Consider the following 21,965-nt stretch of genomic DNA (forward strand, 5'->3'; position numbering starts at 1 on the left):
AAACGGGCTTTTACCTTCCCTGACCCTTTTACTTGAGAAAAGAACAAGACATAAAATTGGGAGATCCATTTTCTCCACTCTCATTAGATTTCCCCCCCCCCCCCCCTTCCTTTTATATTATTTGAACCATGTATTTTAGAATCCATTTTTGGAAATCACCCACTACACTTTGAAGAGAGAAACAAAAACATTGCTCTCTGCAATGATCAGCATCAAGCAGTACCCCTGGAGATGGGCAAAGCCAAACCCCTGCTCCCTGCTGGCAGGGTGGCTCTGACCCAGAAGACAGTTGGTACCCCATTAGCATCATGTTCTGCCCGATAAACCCTTGCACACTGGCCTGGGAGATGAGCACAGGTTATACAGCTGCTACCTTGTGCTTAGAAGGGAAGAGGAAATCACCAAGCCACACTTGACTGCCAGGGGAGGAAGGTGGGAGACCTGAAGGAACCAGGAAAACATGGAACCATCACGTCTGAAAAGGATCCAGCTCTGTAAGGGACACAGAGCAGCAGCTGTAAGCTTTGAGTTTCTCCTCCATCCTCCCTCTTCAGTCATTTGGAGCTGAGAAATGAGCAGAGTATGAGGCAACTCTGGTTCCTGAGGAAGTGGTAAATTTAGTCATTGGGGTTTTTTTAAAGACACTTCTGCATTTTCAACAGAAATTACGAAGCCTAAAAACCTTGTAAAGCAATGCTGTGAGCCAGGTAATCCCCCCCAGAGCTCAGCCTGGCCTCAAGGCAGCAGCACAGTTAATCTTACCTTGACCATGTGAATAAACTAAGTTATGTGCAAATGTCTCAGCAAGCTACTGGGGCTCAGAACTGAGCTTCAGAAGAGTCACCTGGAGACAAAGGATCTGCACAGAAGCCAGACCATGCTGCTACCTCTGTTAAGTGAGCTTCATTTCTCCACCAGTCATTATGAACAGGGGTTTCATGGGCTGAGCACTCAGCTCTATCACAGCACGCAGGCCTGGGTGGCTTTGAGGCCTTAAAAAGTGATTTGCTTTCAATTTGTCCTCCAAAGAGCTGGCTCAGCAGATTTTTTGTGAGGGTTTCTACATGCCGCCTTCCAGCCTGTATCCCAAGCAGTGCACTGGGAGAAGCCTTTGGTACAAACCTTAAGGGATAACTGCAAATAATTCTGTTGATTGGCCTTTGGAAAACCATGGCCCACTAAGCAGAGAGAAAGGAAAAGGCATTCAGGTGACTTTGCTGTCAGCACTGGGTTAAATGCCAGGGACACAGACCTACAAGTCAGAGGGACAAAATCGTTCACCCTCCGAAATCATCACCTCTGGGGAACAGTTCCCCTGAAAGAAACCCAGAGTCTCCACACCCAGATCATCAGAACTGGAGGCTTTTATCTGTTGACTTTATGAAACTTTCAGTTAAGATGAACTCTTCCTGTTTTAAGGCCATAAAATATCAGTGCAAGGCTCTCCCACCATCTCTTTCTCTGAGTTCATTCCCTTAATATCCCCCCTTTTTACCACCGTTAATGAGCAGCAAAACAAAGAATCAGTTTTTCTTTTTTTTTTTTATTATTATTATTATTATTTCTAGCAGACAATTTACATAAAATTCCCCTTTTAAGTTAGTGATTCATAACTTCCTGCAATAAACTACTGAAGGAGCAGCTTTGGTAAAGAATGGAATGAAACAACCAACCGAAAAAAAATAATAATAATAAAAAAAAAGAACAATCACAGCTGATTTTGAAACCAACACAATTCACCAAATTTAGATTCAAAAGAAAATCTGCCAAGCTGTATTTTCTCAGTGTTTCCAAACATTCCACCTTCCTCCTCCCTTTTGGGGTTTGTGCAGATGTGGGAGCTGCGTTCTGTCAAGCAGTTTGTCCTGCTAGATCACGGAAATCCATCTTTACATGATTCGTAGACCTTGGATAGAGGACTCTAAGGTCTTGAAAGAGAGAAAGTTTTAAATCACAATCTGCTACAGTACCCTGGGTTAAATAATTCTGTGTAAATGCTGATGGTAAGAAGAAAAAGAAGAGTAAAGCCTCTGAATACCCGAAAGGAGGTTCATGTTCAAGAACCAGCGACCACTACCATCACTCACTCCCACCTCAGGCATACACAGGCCAACGATTCCACCCCCTCTCCCTGAAACTGCACTGCAACAGCTTAGCCACCACCTCCATTTCTCATGGCTCCTGCCCTCCCCAGCACTTCCTGGCATTATGGAATGCAGACAAGCTGTTCTTTTTGGAGGAGGCAGTGCACAGCTCCCAGCAGCTCAGGGAGGCCAGCACAGAGCTCTGCTGGGCAGTGCTCAGCAAAGCCAGCCCTTCCATTAAACTGTCTTTCAGCACAGTGCTCACTCTAATTAACTGTCTGAGGTAACTTTGAGTAGTTAATTATGAGAAGGCAGGACCATGTGCTGCAGAAAGACAGCAAGCAGAGTCCACAGGGATGGGAGCAAGAAGAGACAGAAGGTCTTGTTGTACCACTGGAGGTTCCAGCCTGATTGTGGCTGAGGTAGAGGTTGAGAAAGGGAAGAGGTAATGGGATTCCTACAGGGACACTGAGCAAGTCCATTAAAAAAATTAAGTCTGGAATAGCACCATCTGCTGCACAAAGTAGATCTGCATTTATGCTGAATCTTGGATCTTTCTTCCTTACAGAGTTCATTAATGCTCTTGAATACTCCAGTCTGGATTTCCTACTGCTAATAAAGCCCACCTAAGGGCTGAGCCCCAGAAATTGACACCAGAGCTCAGAAAACAAAAACCCCACCACACCCAGTGCACATAAACACAGGAGTAAAGCATACCTTGAAATCCCAGATGGTCATTGCTCCATCGATGCCGGTGGTGCAGAATTTACGGCAGTCCCGTTTGTCTATCTCATAAATAGACACTTGGCTGCAAACAGAGAGTGATAGCTGTAACACAGACACCCATTCCAGGGAGCCAAAAGCTGGGAAATTTGGGATGAATTCAACTCCTACTCTCTCAAAGGGAGACACGAGTAGAGCAGAGCTTATGCTAGATTTTTGGTACAATGTTTTAGAAAGATAAGCAAAGGAAAAAGATGCTGAAAGCTTTTTTTAGGCTAGAGCCTAAGCATTTTCCTTGAATCAAGACAAATTGCTTCAGAAATGTTAGCATCTTCTGGGCTCACGTATTATTTTTTTAAATGCAAGGGTGTTTTACTTGACTGGTCTGAACCAATCATTTTGCTGAACCAATCCAGATGGAAACACCATCTGAAACAGGAAGCTGGTACGTGAATTCCTGTCTCAGGTGAACTTGGCTGACTGGATTTTGCAGAGCAAAAGACCACAACGTTGTACCAAGCTCTTGTGAACCAGCTGCATGTTTGATAAGATAAACTGAGTTCAAGTTAGAGTACACATTGAATGGGAACAAACAGAAACAGTGTGCACGCCACGTTAATGATTGACTCTGCCAGCTTCTGAGTCCCAGGAACAGCTGTTAGCGGAAGGTAAAAAATGGGAAGGGGACAGCAGCTAAACCCATCTGGCAGAGAGAATTCCAGCTCTCCAGGGCTTGCTGTCTATCCTGGGACACTCACGTTATACTGTTTTGGTGCAGGGTCTCCAGGGTGGTGTTACGATCTTCCGTAGTGGCCCGTTTGTCCATGTTCCGGAAGCGTTCCATGGCGGAAATATTGCGCTGGATGCTCTGCTTTGGAATGTCTAGTTTGGAAACGAAGCTCAGCAAGCCACGGTCATCACAGTTAAAGAGCATCGGGCAGCAGTCGTGGCCCTGCAACCAGACACCATGAAAACAGGTCAAGAAACACAACCAGCCCGGCCGCCGTTTCTTTCCGCTGCTGCTGCTAAAGGCAGAAGTGCAGAGCCAGGGGCTGTGGAAGAGCTTGCTTGTTCCTAACTTCACACCGTGCTGTGTTTCTCCCCCCTCCCCAAAAACACTACAACACTCCACAAGGAGAAAATAATAGTTACTTACAGCTGCCACCACGCTGTTCTCAGAGACAAATGACACGCTCAGGAGTGGGAGGAACTCTGTTTTCAGCTGCGAAACCCTGAAGACAAGAACATTTGTTAGAGGACTTCACTGCAACCTCTCACCTTTGGCTCCAACAACAACAAAAAAATTAGAGACCATTCCCACACAAGGATTACTGAGAAGAAGTCGGTGAAGCTCAGCTGTCTTGGGCAACACCAGAAGGCTGTCATTTGTCCTATAGTTCTAACCTAATGAAAGTGTCCTGGAAAATCTGTAACAAACATGAAGTTTTCCAGGTGAAACACTGAAATAACCTAGCATCACATGCAAACAGCAGCAAGAGTTTATAAAGAATACACCCAAAAAATGCTTCAACCTACTTTTTCCAGTTGGGGATGGGGTCTGAGCAGTTAGGGAGCAAGTGTGTTTCTGCAGGACTCTTGGATCCATTTACAAGGAAGTACTTTCCCCAAACAATAGTATAGAAAGGACTTTTTTTTCAAATGCCACCCCCAAGCAAATGGCTGTACCCCTCTTAGAAGTCATCCTATAATAAATTTAAATTATATATCCTAAAATTCAAAGAATCTACCTCATTATATTATAGACACCTCAAAAAGACTCCTGGAACCTACAATAAAATTGTCAAAACTGGAAACACCCATCACAGCTTCCCTCTTGCTGCTGCAAGCACAACATTGATCATACAGCTTCTTCCTAATGCCAAACAGCTAATGCCTAGCAGAAAGAGCAGACTTACATCATATTCTTTGAGGCATCAGCAACTGACACGGTGCTATCATGACTGACCCAGGCGAGGCGGTTACCGCTGGCAGAAAAACTGACACTGTGCACCCATCCGCCGCTTCCAGCGCCCCCAAATTCTGACATCAGCTGCCCAAAAGGCATTTTGGAGCCCCATGGTGTACTGGCTGGTTTTTCATCCACTTCCTTAATGTATGCAGAAAACACCCTGCAAAGAAAAGATTTCAGCATGAACCAAGTGATGCCTCAGAAAGCCGGAATCAAAACTCAATAGCCGTGGCAACTATTGAGCAGTAAAAACCCCTCCTGGGAGCTGCATATGTATTTCACATTGGAAACAAGGGGATACACTCTAATTCTACCATAATAAAATGCTACAGGATCTTTAAAAAACAAGCTGCTGGTGGCTGGGAAGCTTCCATGCCCAGAGAGAAAGGAACTGTACAAAGGGTGTCACGCGTACACGTGTCTCATAAATGCCATGTCTTGTATCTCCCTCCTTTCTTCCAGAAGATGGCACAAAAATGTACATTATCACTGCATTTTCCACTGCTCTCAGGTCCCCCTTTCATCCTTTTGTGGTGCTAATAACTCTCAGAGTTGATTCTTCAGTTAGAGAAAACCCAGGAATCGCACCCTGTAATTAGGAGCTAATACAAACACCTACAAAATCACCCACTTTTTAAGAACATTCCCTTTTTAAGCACCATTTCAAAGAATGAAAAAATGATGTTCAAACGCCAGCAACGGGGCTCTGAGCCACCTTCTCCTGGCTCATTACTGAAAGAATGCCTTAAAACCCTGAAATACCAGGGCGTTTTTATAGGTTTTTTCCCAGCACTCCAATTTTCAAGATATGTTTAAATAGAAAGCCTCCCCCTTCCATCAAATTCCTTCTGCATGATTCAGACATGCCACAATATGGTGTTCCTGACTGTTACCATGGAAGTTACTGGGACGTCACAAGCATAGGATTAGAGTCCATTGAAGGGGAGTGAGTGAGCTACACCATGCTACTACCAAAGAAATGTTCCAGTAGGAACAAAAAGGCACAATCCAATGGTCATGGTTGCAATCAAACACAAACAGGGAATTATTTTAGAGGGAGCTTGAGGAAACACTGCTTCCCCCCCTCCCTGCTTTTTACATCTTTTACATGTGTGGGGTATGCAGTTCAAAAGGGACCTATATTCAGCTTATTCAAATCAAGCTGATCATTTGGAACAAGAAGGGTTTAACTGCTGCTATATTAGGTTCAGACTTTTAGGGAATTAAGTACGAATTTATATTCAGCTCTATCAGTTTAAATATAATCTAATGATAATCCTCCAACAAACTTAATTTTATAGAGACATCTGAAAGGACAGTTCTCTTAATATATGGAAATAGGGCAAGATGTTTAAAGCAACAGCCTTTGACACAAAGCAGAAAAATTCTTAAGTAGTGAAAGACCTTGAAGATAACAGTTGAAAAAAAAAAAAAGTAAGTAATTTCCCTTACTAAAGTCTCCTTCTCTTTTAAAACCAAATTCATCTCAGCTTGAAGGCCCCAGCCTTCAAAGAACACTGGGAAATGGCTTTCATTCCCACAGCAACATTGTTCCAGCAAGAATATAAAATTCACACCTATGTGGTGCTGTTAGATACATGCATGTCTAAAGACAAACCTAAGAGAAGGTCATCTAGGCCAGCTACCAAAGCCCCTCTGCTGAATACCCATCAACTTGGAGCCTCTCCTGCCCTCCATTCTTTTTCCAAAATATCTCCCATTTAGCTGCTTATTAGTTGGCAGTGGCTCTGGCTGATCCATTTCATAATTTTCTCCAGAACCACCTATCAGAACAGATGCATACTTCAGGCCCTGAGAGCTTTATTACGCTTAATATGTAAATGAACATTCCCTAGAACTGGAATTCTAGAGATCCATATTCATCCTTTCTTGGTTTGGGGGAAGAAATACAAACCTTAACCCAGTACCAATCTCCATTACTTTTCCTTCTTTAATGTTTCTATATGGAGATTTCCATGATAAACCCAGCAAAATCAGGCAATGATTCATCCTAAGGGACAGTGTTACAGGAGACAGAAAGTTTTTCCTATGTTTTAAACCAATATCTGGGGGGGTTTGTTGGGTGTTTTTGCTTGGATTTATTTTTATTTGGTTGGTTGTTGGGGTTGGTTTTTTTTGGTTGGTTGGTTTTTAAATATACCCTGTTTTCAGAGAAATAAGATTCAGGACAGACTATTTATCAGGTGATCTAATATAAAAGTGCCAGGATGCTTTATGAATGCACATGAAAATATTTCCATATGTGAAAAGCAGCTGTTTCTGGAAGATGAATTAAGTTTTACATCACACTTTTTGTGAAAGGAAGGGAACAGGTATTGTTTACCCAATTAAAACTGGAGATAAGGCAGGAAAGCAAGATAACTCTCCTCATCTTCCCAGCTTCTACTTAACATCTCTCCTTACATAAAAAGTTATCAGAGGAAAGAATTTAGATGCCTGGGTTTCATTCTGAAATCAGGAACGTAATAGTCAGTCCCACCTCCTCCTCCCACACCTTCTTAGCCATTTTTAGTACACACTTTGAAGCTTAAAAATTGGCCCATTACATAAAGAATTTAAGAAATAAAGCTCTGAGTATTACTCAAGGTACGAGTGATTAAGTAAAATATGAATTAAAGCCAACCACTCTGCAGACTTCACTGCAGTGACCCCAGTCACTCAGCACAGAGCACTTGCAGGGACCTATCCCTCGTGGTGCAATTTCACAGTCAGGTTGGAAGGCTACCCCATCCATCTCACATGCCAACCTGCCTTTAACAGCCTCTTTCTTTATGTTCTTGAGAAATGTTACACTGAGTTTCAGGAGGAACAATTCCTTCATTAAGGCTACTGCAGGTACAGGGGAAGGGGTGAGTGACAAAGGGAAGGAAGAGGTGACATACCTCATCTGGAAGTGATGAGTTACCCTGATTTTGGAACTGCAGCACCAACACACCACTTTTTAAACTCAAACTGACTAGCAGTGCTGTTTTTCTACAAGACAGCACTTCATAGTATGATTTCAGATTAATAACTGGATCTCAGTGCTCAGTGCTGACTAGTCATACTTCCATGTACTCCTAGTAAAGAAACCCACCAGTTCACTCAATCCAGATGTTTCCCTGAACAGACACATGTTAGTAGTCCAAAGTCTGCCTCTAGTAGTACCAAAGCCAAAGTCTACCAAGCTGGATAGTTTATTCTGGTGACAACAGTATGCAAGGAGCTGTCTTCTATTCTGGTAGCAGACACACTATCACATGCTCATGCTACTAACTCGAACCAGTAATCCAAAGCGATTTACAGATGTTTTATTTCCTCTCACCTGCACTTGAAGTCACAGGATCCAGCAGCCAGCAGAACATTGTTAGGGTGCCAGTCCAGGCTCAGGACAGTGGAACGAATGGGCTTTTTAATGTGCTTGCTCACCCACCTAAATGAAGAGAGGGAGAAAATTTATATGAAAATATCTTACCAGACTCCCCCAAATCCATGAAATACTCCTCAAAACAATCACCCTTTGCCCATGACTAAACAAATCAGTCTTGCAATAAAACTCACATTCTACCCAAATCCCTCCTGTTGCCTTGTGCTGTTTGTGAACTTGATATGGTTATTTTAATTAATATTTTAAAGATTATAAACAAATTCACATTAAATATCTATCTCTCCACCTAAATCCTACTGCCCTTTTAACTCATTTTTGTAATGCATCGGATTGAACCCCTTAATGTGAATTCTGCACAGTAACTGTATGGTCCCTTATATCTTATGAGCAAGAGTTCAGCTTTGATAGTGGTATTGGGTTAAGAAACACTGTTATTTTACACTTTTATACTTTCCCTCCAGCTCCCCCAATGAGTTTTACAATCATCACCTCATACTTAGCAACTTTTCTACTGTTCAATAACACAATAACTATAGAAGGCAAAATGTAAATGGGTGAACTGCCAATGAGACAACACATCTCAATCAGCTGAGGTCCAACATCAAGCAGTCCTGATGTTGAATGCATCAATATTAGCCTAAACATCCCAGCATATTTGGTCTGTTCAAACTATTTACAAAATATTAATTAAATTTCTTATTCATTTGATGGCCTTTGGGATGATGGTGCCTTTTCTTTGCATTTAGGCACAAGCAGTTTTAAAGATTGCATTACATTACTTGTCTTCAACATACGGGGTTTTGATTCTTCCACAGACAAGTCAGGCAAAGAAAATGTTAATAACTGAACACGTTGGAAAGTGTAGAAATCCAAAACAGTATTTAAAATGTATTTTTACATGGTCTCATTGTTTATCATCTCCACACAGAATGGTGGGCACACTCAGTTCTTATGCATGTTTATGCAACCCAGAGTAATGGATACTGATTTCACCTACAGACGATACAGCAAATGTAACTCTAACATGAACAGCTACAAACAACAGACCCATTAAAGGTCAGAAGCAGTCAGATGCCAAAGAGAGAAAAATGTTAATGGTGGAAATATTGTTGATAGTCCTGTCCAAATTTCATGAACTGTGAAGAAATTTACAACAGAAAATGGAACAGGTAGATGACAAGGTTGGACATCTTCCAATAGACCACCCTGGAGATAAGTGAGGTTTTAATGACAAGAAATGGCCCAAAATAATCTATATGGAAGAAAGATTTGAGTCAAGGTTTCTTCATTCATTCTAGAAGGAGGAGGGGAAAGGAACATTTTATTTTTTCAATCATACAGCTGTGTAAGGGAATTTTTACTCTGCAGAAATTCTTGCACTTTTAGAAAAGCACTGTAGGTTTATGGCAGCCAGGTGGAACACACCCACACTGAGATGATAACCTGAGAATATGCCAAGTCAAAGGTCTTAGGTGCTATGCCAGAGTAAAGATGTGAAAAACAGAACTCTTCTCCAAGATGGAAAGAAGTCCATGAAAGAATCAGCAAGGTCTATCCCTCTACATCTTCTGGGGATTTCAGGAACAAAATAGTACCCTAGTTACCACCATTCAATGCCAAGCTTTAGCTTTCCCATGCAGACCTTCAAGGCTTAAATGGAAATGAAACAGCTCACCAGTCATTTTCAGATTCGAAGTAGCACACGGATATAAGTCGAGCTCCACTTCCCACAGCAAATTTGTTCTCCAAGGGAGACCACTTCACAAAGGTGGCTGCACGATTGATTCTCAGGATCACAAGGGTTGGTTTCCACACCCCGTCCTTCTGACTCCAGACGTAGGCATTCCGGTCTGCGCCGCACGTTACGATGCGATCGCTCTTGGGAGCCCAGTCAATACCTGCAGATCAGAATTCAGGTGAATAAACTTCTCCCTTTATACTGTCTGCTTTACAGTAAGTCGAAACAGAGAGAGTCTCACAGAGACATGTCAGTATTCCCCTTCTTCACTTATTCTCCAGGCAGCATTTTAAGCAGTTAGGGATATCAGTTTCTCCCAGTAGCTTTCATCAAAATTGCAGATCCCCAGTTTCCACAGGGAGTTTGCCGGCTGAGGAAGCCAGCTCTGGGGCTGGCCAACAGGTGGAGTGCTGCAGATCCACTAGGGCCTGTCCTTCTCCAGCACCCCACAACCCACTGACTTCTGCAAGAGGTGCATTCCAACAGCTGAAACCCAATAACTCTAAAATAATGCACACATAGTTATCTAATTCCTGCCAGACCACAGTCATGAAAGTTTAGACAGAGGGATGTTGGGAGTTTTTTTGTTAGAAGTTATCAATCTTGATGTACTGATACAATCCTTACATTTTTTTCCATGCCAATTTAAGATGTGCCATAAGCAAAGTTTACCAAGCAAAAATAAATTGAAAGAATAAAGTGAAGCCTTTGACAAGCCTGCCATTGCTTCTTGCCCTTCTTGTGCAACGAAGGATGTTCTCAACTGGAAACTCTCATGGCAATGTTATTCCTCAGCTTTTCATTAGCAGCCCTCTTGGAGATGCAGTGTATAATCCTTAACTCTCCTGCCACAAATTTGTATCCCAGTGTTTTTCCATAACTGTGTTCTGTATTAAAACCACTCCTTAAGCACACAAACTGAAAAAGGCTAAAAAGATATGGAAAGAATTTGTACTTCTTTTACCATGCCAGTCATGTATGGCCCACTTCAAAATAAGCTTATACTTAGAAAGTTCAATTTTGAAGAGGCTGGAAGTCTGAAAGCAGTTACACAAATCAACCTAGTACTACTTTTGAAAGGGGCACTATCCTCTCTCTTTTCACTTCTCTTTCACTAGCATTCTTCTGACCTGTGACAAGTTCAGCTTTTTAACTCGGCAGAAAACTAAGCCAGAAGAGAGAAGTGAATAATGTTCTCCCTGGAAGTGAACTGAAGCAGCTCACCACAAAATATCTGAATGAAAACACAGGAAAGCAAGACAGGAGACCTTGTCCCTTGTGATCCAAAGCTGGAGTGACAGCAGTTCAATCACTCCTGTCGGAAGCAACAAGTGGTTTTATCAGTCTATCTCCTGTGTTTAACCACAGTTTAAGTCTACTCTGTACGACAACCACAGTGTTTAGCATTCCACAGGTACAGGATATGCAGGAAAGCAGAGTGTGCTCTGCTCCCAAGTCATGAATATTTGGCTTCTAACACTAATATGCACAAGAAAAATGCAGAGAAATGTGTCTGGGGAGCAACATGTCACTTGTAAATTCAGCCCAAGTGACTCTTAACAAAAGAGCACAAAATGCACAGTTGTGCTCTTTGACAGCAAGGATGGGATAAATTGAATAAAATTCCTGCAGAACTTCTGCCCATTAATGACTTGATAATGAAGGATATCACTGTTTTGGGCAAGTGCTTGTATTAATTACTTTCATTTCTTTAGAGAATAAAGTCCTTGTAAAAATATCACCATGGTAGGTGATTAAAAAAAAAGTAACATAAAAGACTACCACAGGACAATCACATTTTAAAAATAACACCTTGTGACTCATGGTGGTGGCAGCTATTCTTGGATTTTCACTGTGGATCTACAGATGCTCTGGGCCTGCAGTAAAACATGCTCATGGATGGTCTGTCCTAAGTATGGGACTGACCACTTTAAGTGTTTATACCATAAGAAAGAGTATTTATTGCTGTCAGAAACCACAAACCAAAGCAACAGTTGTATACTTGATGAAGTTTTAATATTAGCACTTGAAAGAGAACAGCATGTATCACCAGGAGAGTGTGACACAACCCGATTAATTCAGAGGACTGAAAACTTATTCTCATGCTGTTATTACAGATGAAAGATGAGCAATAGATAGAAAGGCTCAGTGACTCTACTGAAATGTCTGGAAATGAAATGGGGCTTTTTCTTCCTAACATGCAGTCCAGAAAAAAGCTGCACATCTCTCTAAGTGGGAATTCCAACCTATAAAAAGATCTATTTACTCAACACTTGCAGATTTCCTGTTCAGATTCCCAACTGGGGAAAACAGGGGGTGGATGAACCTCATGTCTGACACAGCACGTTCTTCACTTACCTGTAATGTGTCCATTATGTTCCTTTAGCTCATGAGCCTTTACCCACTGGTTCCCACTCTTCTTGTAGATGTGGACTTCATGGTTATTAGGGCTAATGGCGATCTCTGGAAGAGGAAATAGAACAATCCCATAGTAACAAATGCTTTGCTTGGAAAGATTTTCCAACTGAAAGCCTGTATTCTCAAATTTCAAAGAATTACATGTTTTTTTAAACAAAGGGCCAATACCCCTGGATTATCTTAAATAATTATGGCTTTAACATGGTCATGAGTATACTGTACAGAAAGACAATACATTTTGAACACAATTAATGTTCTAGTAGAGAAGTAGGCTATTAAAGGGCTGCTTTGGGGCTATAGAAATAGTCAGAGGGAGGGGTAGGTCATTCTCACAAGGTACAGACCAAAAAGCAAAGCTTTCTGGAACACTGGTATCACTAGATCTGCTTATATGCCACAGTTCCAGTAACGGGTTTAGAAAAGTGACTCAGATATAGGAGATGTGTGGTTTTTGGATCATAAGAGGAACATTTAATATTCAGCACTGTGTATCTGGCCATATCTCCCCTAAACATGATCCAGAAAATTACAAGGTGACAAATGGACAGCAAAGAACAAATAGCCCTGAGAAAGGAAACTCCAACACATCACTTACGAGTCCGGTCTCTGTTCCAGGCATGGCAGGTGATTGGCTCTAGTAAGAACTGATGTAGAGACATTCCGAGTTTTCAAAAAGCTGAAAGGTGTAAAATTGAAAACAAACCACTTCAAGAATCAAATAATTATTGAAATAAAATCAGCCTTTAACATTTACCAAGGTTGTTTCAGCCCACCATTACAATTTACTTACAGAAGATCACAACTTAGTAAATACATTAAGGCTGCTAAAGAGCTGCCTTTGTCATCCACACACCCTGGCTGATGAATTTTAACTGTTTGCTACAGCTAATTGTAATTGCCCTGCAAGCCATATATGCTGACTTCCTGGTATATCAGCACAGGGGAGACATCAGGTTAGGAAATGCAAGAAACCCAGGGACACAGCTCAGTGAATGGATTCAAACCCTGACAGGTATCCAGGCTCACAGGCAGCCCTACAATGAAACCTTTCTTTTTCAGGTGGTTAAATTGGTGTGTCCAGAACATTGATATGTAACTGCAATTTGCTGATGTGTTATTTGACAAAGCATTCTTCAAATTAATCCTAGGCTTTAGCCCCCCATGAGATTCAAACACTGAAAGAACAAGCTGAACCAATCTAGTTTGTAAACATTTTAGCTAGACACCTAGGTTTTTCTTTAACCTGTAACTGCTACAAGAGATAGCACTGAACATCTGCAACTGGAGGCACACTGACCCACAACTATAAAGTTGTTTGAAACATCATATTGTATTCTATGTCCTGTATTAATCAAGGGTGGCATAAATGGATGGAAAACAGCATTGTAAAAACTCAAGGTCACCTGTAATAATTACCATGTGCACAGTTCAATACACACAACTTGGATTTGTCAATTCCTTCCATATATTCCTCTTCTTTTCATAGCAATTTATTGTTGGCTGATGAACCAAAGTCTTTTTACCCCCGCATATACATCTAAAAAGAAATATCTCTGTGATGTCATTCCAAGGCATCCACACCCATTATAGCCTGAAATTACAGCACACCCAAGTATGGCTGTGTTAGCAGAGGGTGGAGACTTCAGGCCCAGGTAGGAATTTGGAAGCAAACAGGAAACGAACAGCAGTCCAACTTGGGAGGGAATGAGAGATGAGTAAGTTCTTACAGAGCTCAGCAATCACACTACTAGTTTTACAAATACACTGGAAGTGCTGAGCCTTGCAGCAGAGATGATACACTACTTTGCCAACACATATAACTAGAGACTTTCTTTTGAGAAATCAAGCACTGCTATTTTAAAGAAATACTACTTATGGTTACATTTCAGATGTACTTCAACTATAACTTTTAACTCTATGACCTTTAAGTCCAGTTCTTACTTGTAACCAGCGTGATCTTCATCCTCCTTCTATCACACTCTACCAAATGAAGCTGTTAAATACACACAGTGCTAAGGAGAATAATTAGTTACGTCTTATGAATGTGAAAACGTTGACATAATCCAAGTTACCTTGGACAGCCACTATTTGAGATTCCATGTGTTAATATAAGCAAACCACAACTGCAAATTGCTCCTTCCACGATCTTGCTTTAGTACTTGCCAACATTCAGTAGCAGTACATTTCCATATACAGGAAAAGCTGAAGTGCTGTTCTACCAACAAAGAATGCTCAGGCTTTTCTACTCCTTCAGAAATAAAACGTAAAAATATCCAGTCTCCCCATCCCCAAGGAGCACTGCTATTTTGAAACACTTTCTAATACAGCCCTGGTATTTTCTTCACAGACTGGCACTACGTATAAGTGATACAGTCCCATCCTAATTTCTAGTTGAGATATTTTTACTAACTTATGGGCTGTTGCCAAAGTCAGCCTAGACAAGCAATACCATCCATTCCTTCCCCCTGGTTGAGCTTCTTGAGCAGCGTAAATTGTAGCAAGTGGCCAATTTCTGGTTTAGTTTGGTAACAAACTCATAAAAAACAAGAGTGGTGATAGTCTCAAAAAGCACTACTCTGTCTCTCATCTGATAGGTGCAGTGCTACTTTCTTCAGGAAGATAAATCTTAATGAAGTCTTCTCCTTGTATCACAGTCACCTTTCACAAGTGGTGCTACGATTCTTGATGTGATTCTTATGTAGCAAAGCCCTCAATGCCTTCCTGCCAGCCAAACTCAGAATCCCACAGAGGAAAGATACTGCTGTGATAACTTTGTTAGCCAAGCTACCAACGTAGCTATCCCTAATCCTTTTATCAAATGCAAATTAACTGTCCTTGAGTTTCAGGAAATTTTTGAAGAAGGAAGAAAAGGGAAATCTTGCAACCTTTGTACAGCAGGAGTTCTTTCAGTATGCAGACTGAGAAGATTGAGGTTGGGAAGTACAGGATTCAGCTGTTGTCATCTCTCAGTGGGGTGAGATATGTGGTGTAAGGCCATCCCTGGACAAGCAGCTAGCAGGAATACAGACTCAAAAGGGCAGAGAACATGTGTGTGTGTCAGAGAGAAAGGGAGAGAAGAAGACCTCTTTAATTCTCGCCTATTTTCAGAGCACCTACATCACTTTCAAGCACCTAGAAGAGAAGTGCCTACAATTAAGGACTGCCTCCTACTACTGTCATTCCCTTCCAAGACACTCAGCGCAGCTTTTCCCAAGAGGGTGACTCCCCACGGCAAAGCCTATCGACACAGGACACCATTAGCATTATAAAGCCGGCCGGTTTGGGACGGATTGCGGGCTGCGGCCCTGCCCCACGCCGATAACACAGGTGCAGAGCGCTGCGGCGGAGGCCACGGCGGGGCAGGGGCAGGAGGCAAGGCAGGGGCTGCCCCGCCGAGGCCGGCCCGGCTGCTCCCTCCCCGGGCCCATCCATCCATCCATCCCCCCCCGTGCGGCCCCGTCCCTTCAGGGTGAGGAGACTGAGGGGTGCCCATCGCCTCACCCTCACAAGGGTGCCCTCGGCGTCCCCGCCCTGCGGCAGGCCCGGGCACGGCTCCCCACCGGCGGGAGGGCCGGGGCTGAGGGGACTCCCCGCTGCCACCCCCTCAGTATCGGCGGGGCCTGCAGGCTCCCCACCCGCCCCCCCACCTCAACCCCCACCCGCCATCTCTCTCGGGGCGGGGGCAAGCCAGCCCTGGGGCGCCAGCGGCAGCCACCCCCGGCGCGGTGACTCACCTAAAGCGGCGGGAGCGGAGCGGGACTCGCGGACTCTGGTCAGTCAACGCGACTCCGCTCCGGGCGGCGGGAGAGGGAGCGGCCGGCGGCGGAGGCCGAGGGGGAGGGCCCGGCACTGACAAGGGAGCCAGGAAACGCGTTCTGCGCCTGCGCGCCGCCCGGCGGGCTGCGCCTGCGCGCTTCGGGGAGGGGAGGGGCGGGGCAAGGAGGGGCGCGCCGGGGGAGCCGCTCTGCGCTCGCGCGGTGGGAGGGCTCGGGGGCCGCGCGCCGTGCCCGCGCCTCACACAAAGGCCGGCGCGGCGCGGGGGGGGGGGGGGGGGGGGAGCGCGCGTGCGCGCGCGGTGAGGCGCCCTTCGCCTCAGAGGACGGGGCGGCAGGGAGGGTGCCGGGGGCTTTCACGGGGCTTTGTCATCCCGTGAGGTGAAGGAGGCTGCGGCTGCCCTTGTTGGAAAGGGCTCTGCAGGGCCTTGGGGTGTGAGGAGACCCAGGGTGCTGCTGGGGGGCTGTTTTTTGTGTGAGGCCTCCTGAGGTGGGGGTCGGCAGGGCTGTGTGAGCAGCAGCGCCAGAGAGGAGCTGTGGGCTCTGAGGGGGAGCTGTGAGGGGTTGGAGGGATATCGCTGGTCTAGGTTAGCTGAGGGTTGGTGAGCAGTGCCTGTGGCTGCCCCCTGTTTTGGAGGCTGAGGGAGAGAAGGAATGTGCTCTGCAGGGCAGGGAATGACAATGCTGCACTGGCTCAGATGCTGTAAGACCTTCCCTTCTGTCTGTCTGGAACGTTCTTTGCCCTACTCTTGATCCCCTTGAGGAGCTGCTTGGGGTCTTGTGGTTTGACTCTTGTAAAGCTTCAATCTGTTGTCTGTGAGGTTTTGTCAGCTCCACTGCAACAACAATGAAAAAGAGGAGTGAGGGGAGTGGGGAGAGATTAGGGGTTCTCAGGTAGACCCAGGAGCAATGGAGTAGTAAGTTTAATTTCAAGTCTGAAAGAAAATAATCAATTTATAAGCATCTAAATGGAAACAAGAAGGTGAATGCAAGCCAGCATGGCTTTGCTGTGAATGAATTGGGCCAATGTAATTTCCTTTTCTGGCAGCATAACAGTGCTTGCAGATAAGGCAGAAGCAGTCTAAGTCATATATCTTGATTTTTAGTAGAGCTTCTGATACTGGCTTGCAGGATATTCTAATAACAATCTGGCAAACTAGTCTAAATGATGCCACTCTAAGGGAGTTGCAAAACTGGTTGATAGGTACTTGATAGGAGTACCTTTACAGGGAATTACCCTGGGTCCATTACTCATCCATGATGAAATAGAGTGTAATTACTGCATTTGAAGGTGAGGTGGGGTTTGAAGGCAGAATAAACACAGCTACAGAACTAAGATCCAAAATAGGAGCTCTGTGTTAAAAACGGGATGTGGTTCAGTGGCAGGTGCACCACTGCACACTTCATTGTCATCAACTCCAGGACTACCAGTGGAACAGAATGGGGTAGCTGGCTGTGCTGCAGGAAAGGATGGAGGGGCTGCTGTGGGGCACAAACTGAGCAGGAGTCCGTCACATCTTGCTGTTGCAGAAGAGGCAAACTATCATGCAGGTTAATATAGGTAAGCAACTGATAGTAATGCATACGCAGGAATCCTGCGCTGCTGGGCCGTGCTAGAACACTTATGTCCTGTCCACACATGAAAAATATGGGTATTTGGAGAAAAAGGTGGCAATAACAATCACAGTCTTTGAACACATGACTTTTGCTGAGCCTGTTGATGGGATAGAAAACTGAAGAAAGATGTAAGCATACAAGTAGATAAAAGGCTGCTGCTATGAGGAAGAGAACAATTTGTTCTTTTATGTCCACTGAGGGTAGGGCAAGAAGTCATAAGCTAAGGTAACAGCAAGGCAGATCTAGGTTACAGTGAAAAAAATCCCCAGTGATTCATTTGAAGTAGTCAAGCCCTGTGTTGGACTGACTTAGCGGGATTCAGGGCTCTTTTTACTGGTGTTTAAGAGTGGATCAGACAAATATTTGACAGAAAGGCAGAAGTGCAGTGTAAGATCTTGCTCTCAGGAAGGAGGCTAGAGGCAATGGCCTCCTAAATCACTGTTACTGTGGCTCTCTAACTGCGAGATATGTAATCGTTGCAACCCTTACTGGCTTAAAGATAAAACTAGATCAACTGCACAGATTAAAGATACTCAACTAGGCCAAGTAAACTTATGTAACAGGAATGAAATTACATTTAAGTATGGTTTTATGTTTGCAAAATACTTTTAACTCCTCTGGTGAAAATAATCTAAATGAGGAATTCTGCAATGTTTTTAAGCCTTAAAAGCTAAGTTGCTGTGTCTCCAGTAAAGTCTTCCAGAGAATTTTCCACCTTAGTTCCTGCTGTGCCAATTCCAGAAGGATGCCAATATTTTTGAGATTAATGCTTCAAAAGAAAGTGAAAGTAGTTTAGATGCAGTCTGACCTTAAGATAAAAAAAAAATGGGCTATGACATCCTTTGAGGGTGCTGGTGTTATTTTATAAACAGCAAATGTCTGCAGATGGGTAGCAGCGAGTCAGAGGTCTTCAAAGCAGGCTGGTAGATGTGCAAAGAGGTAATTGCAGATGAAAATACTTGCCTTGAGAGGCATTCTGGATGTGCATTGTACATCCAGGTATTTGAAAATGAAGCTGTTTCCAGCCCTGTGTGGTATCATGCCTGATGTTTAAAAGGAAGATACAATGAATGTAGGGGTTTTTTCCCTGACTATTCCCTGCTTCTCTAGACCTGCTGTCTGGATCACAGTGGTTTGTCAAAACTGATTTACATCAGCAGTATTTTTGAATTATCAAGAACATTGCCTTAAGATAAGATAGTGTCACTGATGATCTAAACTGCAAACTTCAGATTTTTTTAAGCAGGGGAATACAGTGTGTCCCAATATCCTGCTTCTTTTTTTTTTTTTCTACTTAATACTGTGTCCCCTTGCCAAGTCCTGTTTTATGTTCTGTATCAGTTTGCAGGCAGGCAGGCTGCTCCTGCTGAATGCAGCCAGGCCAGACCCGTGCTGTGCAGTCTCTTTGTATACAGGCTTTCTAGGTAATGATGAGCTTGATACTGACTGCTTCCCCCACTGCCAGAGAAGATCTGTGGTGGAGCAGGTAGGATCCTGTGTTCACAGGCTGGCAGGCCCCTAGGCTCAGGCTCCAAGTGACCAGCTTCAGAGCAGAGTGTAAAGTGTATGACATCTGGCAGCATCTGCACTCTGGTAGCTTGCTTTTCAAAGGTTATATGTCTAAATGCATTTGTTCAGTTGTCCAGGCAGGGCTTGGTGGACCACAGCAGGTTAGATGACAGCAGTGTTTTACTCTAGTTCCTACAGAAAATGATCATTAGAAGAGAAGCAGCAGCAGTGTTTATCACTGGTTTTTACATTATGACAGTAAAATTGTACACTGACATTGTCAACATGGGCTGGTTCCCTAGGAGTCAGATCTTCTAGTTTGGGAGCAATTCTCCCACAACCAGTGAAGTCTTGTGTCCTACAGACTGTACTTTAGGAAACTGCCACAGGATCTGTTTCTGTCTCCCAATTTGCCTGAATTTCCTCTTCCTGTGCTACTCTCTGCTCCTGTTGCAGCACCCTGCTATCTCTAGTATCTTAGGTTTGAGCTGCAGCCCAGAGCACTATGTTCTGCTGTCTTGCTGCTAATGATTTCAAGTTTTTCCCCATACAATAAGCTTTATTAAGACTATGAATGAAAGCTACTGATGAAGGGAGTTAGTTGCAAGAGACAGACCAGACTGCACTTTATATCCTTAACTTGAAAAATCCAAAATCTCTGCTACTACAAATACTTTTGAAGTAATATTGGATGTCTTCTGTCATTCCAGATATACTTGAGAAGTATTATTTGCAAGGTTTTGGGTCTGACACACAGGTAACACTTCTGTCTGCAAATCATTGCACTCTTTTTGCTCTCTTTTAGTCTTTTCCCATGTAGGTCACTTGCTATCTCAGACCTGTTTTAATCAGTGCAAGTGACTTAACCTCAGCTGGCAACTAAGCACAGCACAGCTGCTTGCTCCCTCACCCTCAGTGGGCTGGGGGAGAAAATAGGAAGGCTAAAAGTAAAAACACTCATGGGTTGAGCTAAAGACAGTTTAACAGGTAAAGCAAAAGCTGTGCATGCAAGAAAAGCAAAAGGAATTAATTCATTGCTGCCTCTTGGCAGGCAGGTTTTTGATGGGGTGAGAAGCAGAAAAGACCTTGGCTCTGTGTAAGCACTGCTCAGCAATAACAAAAACATCTCTCTATTATCAATGCTTTTAAATACAAAACACAGACCCCTAATAGCTTCCATAAAGAAAATTAAGTCTTTCCCAGTCCAAAATTGCTATAGCAATTTTTTAATGGGCAGCTCATGGCAAGATACACAGTACTCTGGAGAACAAAAAGAGGCTGAAGCTGTGTTGCAGTAGCATCTTATTTACCTTTCAAAACCTTACTAAGAAAAGGTAGAAATGCTCTAGTGTCCAAGTATGTGTGTATAAAACCTCTTGCTATGTAAAGAAATCACTTTGAAAAGTAAAGATGTTCAACCCCTTTTATTTAGCCCAGAGGAGGGGGAGTAGGAACTGGGTGGTACTTGCTTTGTGTAGTTCTGGTCCCTGTCTTTCCTGCTAGGCTGTTGGAATGTACAGAAGTGTCCTATAGTACCCTGCCAGGATGAGGTGGGCTTTTTCCTGACAGGTCCTTGCTGTGCCATTTTGGTGGCATTGAGAAAATATTTAGCCCTTAATGTGCATCCCTTTTGGAAATACAACAATGCTGCTTTTACCCCTGTTTCACCATCAGTGAACACACATCTGTACTACCCATCAGCTGTTTCAGACCTCGATGAAAATATGTGCATAAAACTGTTCCCTTTGCAGGGAACTGCATGAGTCAGCTGATGTTGGGAACACACCTATGTTTTCCTCATCTCCACCCCACACCCTTTTCTGTTCTAATGAATTCATGGCAGGTGGGTCCAAACATGTGAGCCCTATCTTTGGTGCCAGTTCCAGAGCCACTGGCACAGAGGAAGAGGGTTTAGGTGCTTTGATAATCTCTCCAAAAGTGAGCCCTTTGATTACTGAGACACCATGTGTGGTGCAGAGTTTGTTTAGAGCTGATTCAGCTCTCCTGTCTCCCTCCTTTGTACCATCCAGTTCACGTATGGTCTTTCTTTCCTTGGCCAATCTCTGGTTAGCCTCCTGCTCCTGTGCCAGAAAGGGTTTGACTTAACAAGAGAAAACTTTGCACTGGACAAAACTCACCTGCAACATGTCTGATACCTGTTCCATAATGACATCAAGGTGAGGTTTATAGTCATGACCCTAAAGAATGATAGTTAATAGGTATTTTTTAAATTACGTGTTCATATTTGTGCACATATTTTGATGACAAAAAGTGGCTGCAAAGATTAGAGAGGAGGGTAATCCTTTGTAGAGAATGATGCATGTTTCTGGGTGACTCAGTAAGTATGTGCAAGTCAGTAGTGGGTCACACAGCCAGCGATGCTATCAGGGAAAACTGAATGTGTGATTGCTCCAGCATGTTTTGGAGAGACAGAATGCCCCTGGTACACATAAGGCACAGTTGTGCAACTGCAGAATACCTCAAGTTTGGAAGGGAACTGTGAGGATTATTGAGTCCAGTTCCCAAGTGGGGAAGCAGTGAGCTGTAGCAGGGAATATGTACAGCCTCCTCAGTCTGCCTCCTGTGAGTTTTCAGTTTGTTCTTTTTCTTTTCTGGTCGCTCCTGCATCTGTGTGTTTGTTTTGTGGCCACTGTGGAAGATGGGCCTCTTGTTCATGACCAGAATTTTCATGTGGTGTTTCTGTTTGGAGTCTTGGTCTATTTCCAGTCCTTTAATCTGAAAAGGA

At 43.6% G+C, this 21,965-nt stretch overlaps 1 protein-coding gene across 1 annotated transcript; it reads right to left on the reverse strand.

Annotated features, from left to right (window-relative positions):
• Positions 1-1,523: 1,523 nt before the first annotated feature.
• ARPC1A (actin related protein 2/3 complex subunit 1A) lies at positions 1,524-16,192 on the reverse strand. The gene is made up of 10 exons (XM_084271153.1): positions 16,055-16,192; positions 12,916-12,996; positions 12,261-12,365; positions 9,840-10,062; positions 8,102-8,209; positions 4,724-4,936; positions 3,964-4,039; positions 3,566-3,759; positions 2,802-2,892; positions 1,524-1,928 (listed from the first exon to the last, which is right to left on the reverse strand). The coding sequence occupies exons 2-10, from the start codon at positions 12,977-12,979 to the stop codon at positions 1,890-1,892; spliced, it is 1,113 nt and encodes a 370-aa protein (XP_084127279.1). The 5' UTR covers positions 12,980-12,996; positions 16,055-16,192; the 3' UTR covers positions 1,524-1,889.
• Between the last annotated feature and the right edge of the window lie 5,773 nt (positions 16,193-21,965).

The sequence above is a fragment of the Gallinula chloropus genome, assembly GCF_964237585.1.
Source record: "Gallinula chloropus genome assembly, chromosome: 15".
In the NCBI taxonomy this organism is placed as follows: Eukaryota; Metazoa; Chordata; class Aves; order Gruiformes; family Rallidae; genus Gallinula; species Gallinula chloropus.

Excerpts from the sequence above, each read along its gene's own strand:
- ARPC1A (XM_084271153.1), bottom strand. The coding sequence starts at position 12,979 with ATGTCTCTACATCAGTTCTTACTAGAGCCAATCACCTGCCATGCCTGG. Across the intron at positions 4,040-4,723 it reads GATGCCTCAAAGAATATGAT|GGTTTCGCAGCTGAAAACAG; the intron begins GTAAGTCTGCTC and ends TCTTGTCTTCAG. Across the intron at positions 3,760-3,963 it reads AGAACAGCGTGGTGGCAGCT|GGCCACGACTGCTGCCCGAT; the intron begins GTAAGTAACTAT and ends GTCTGGTTGCAG.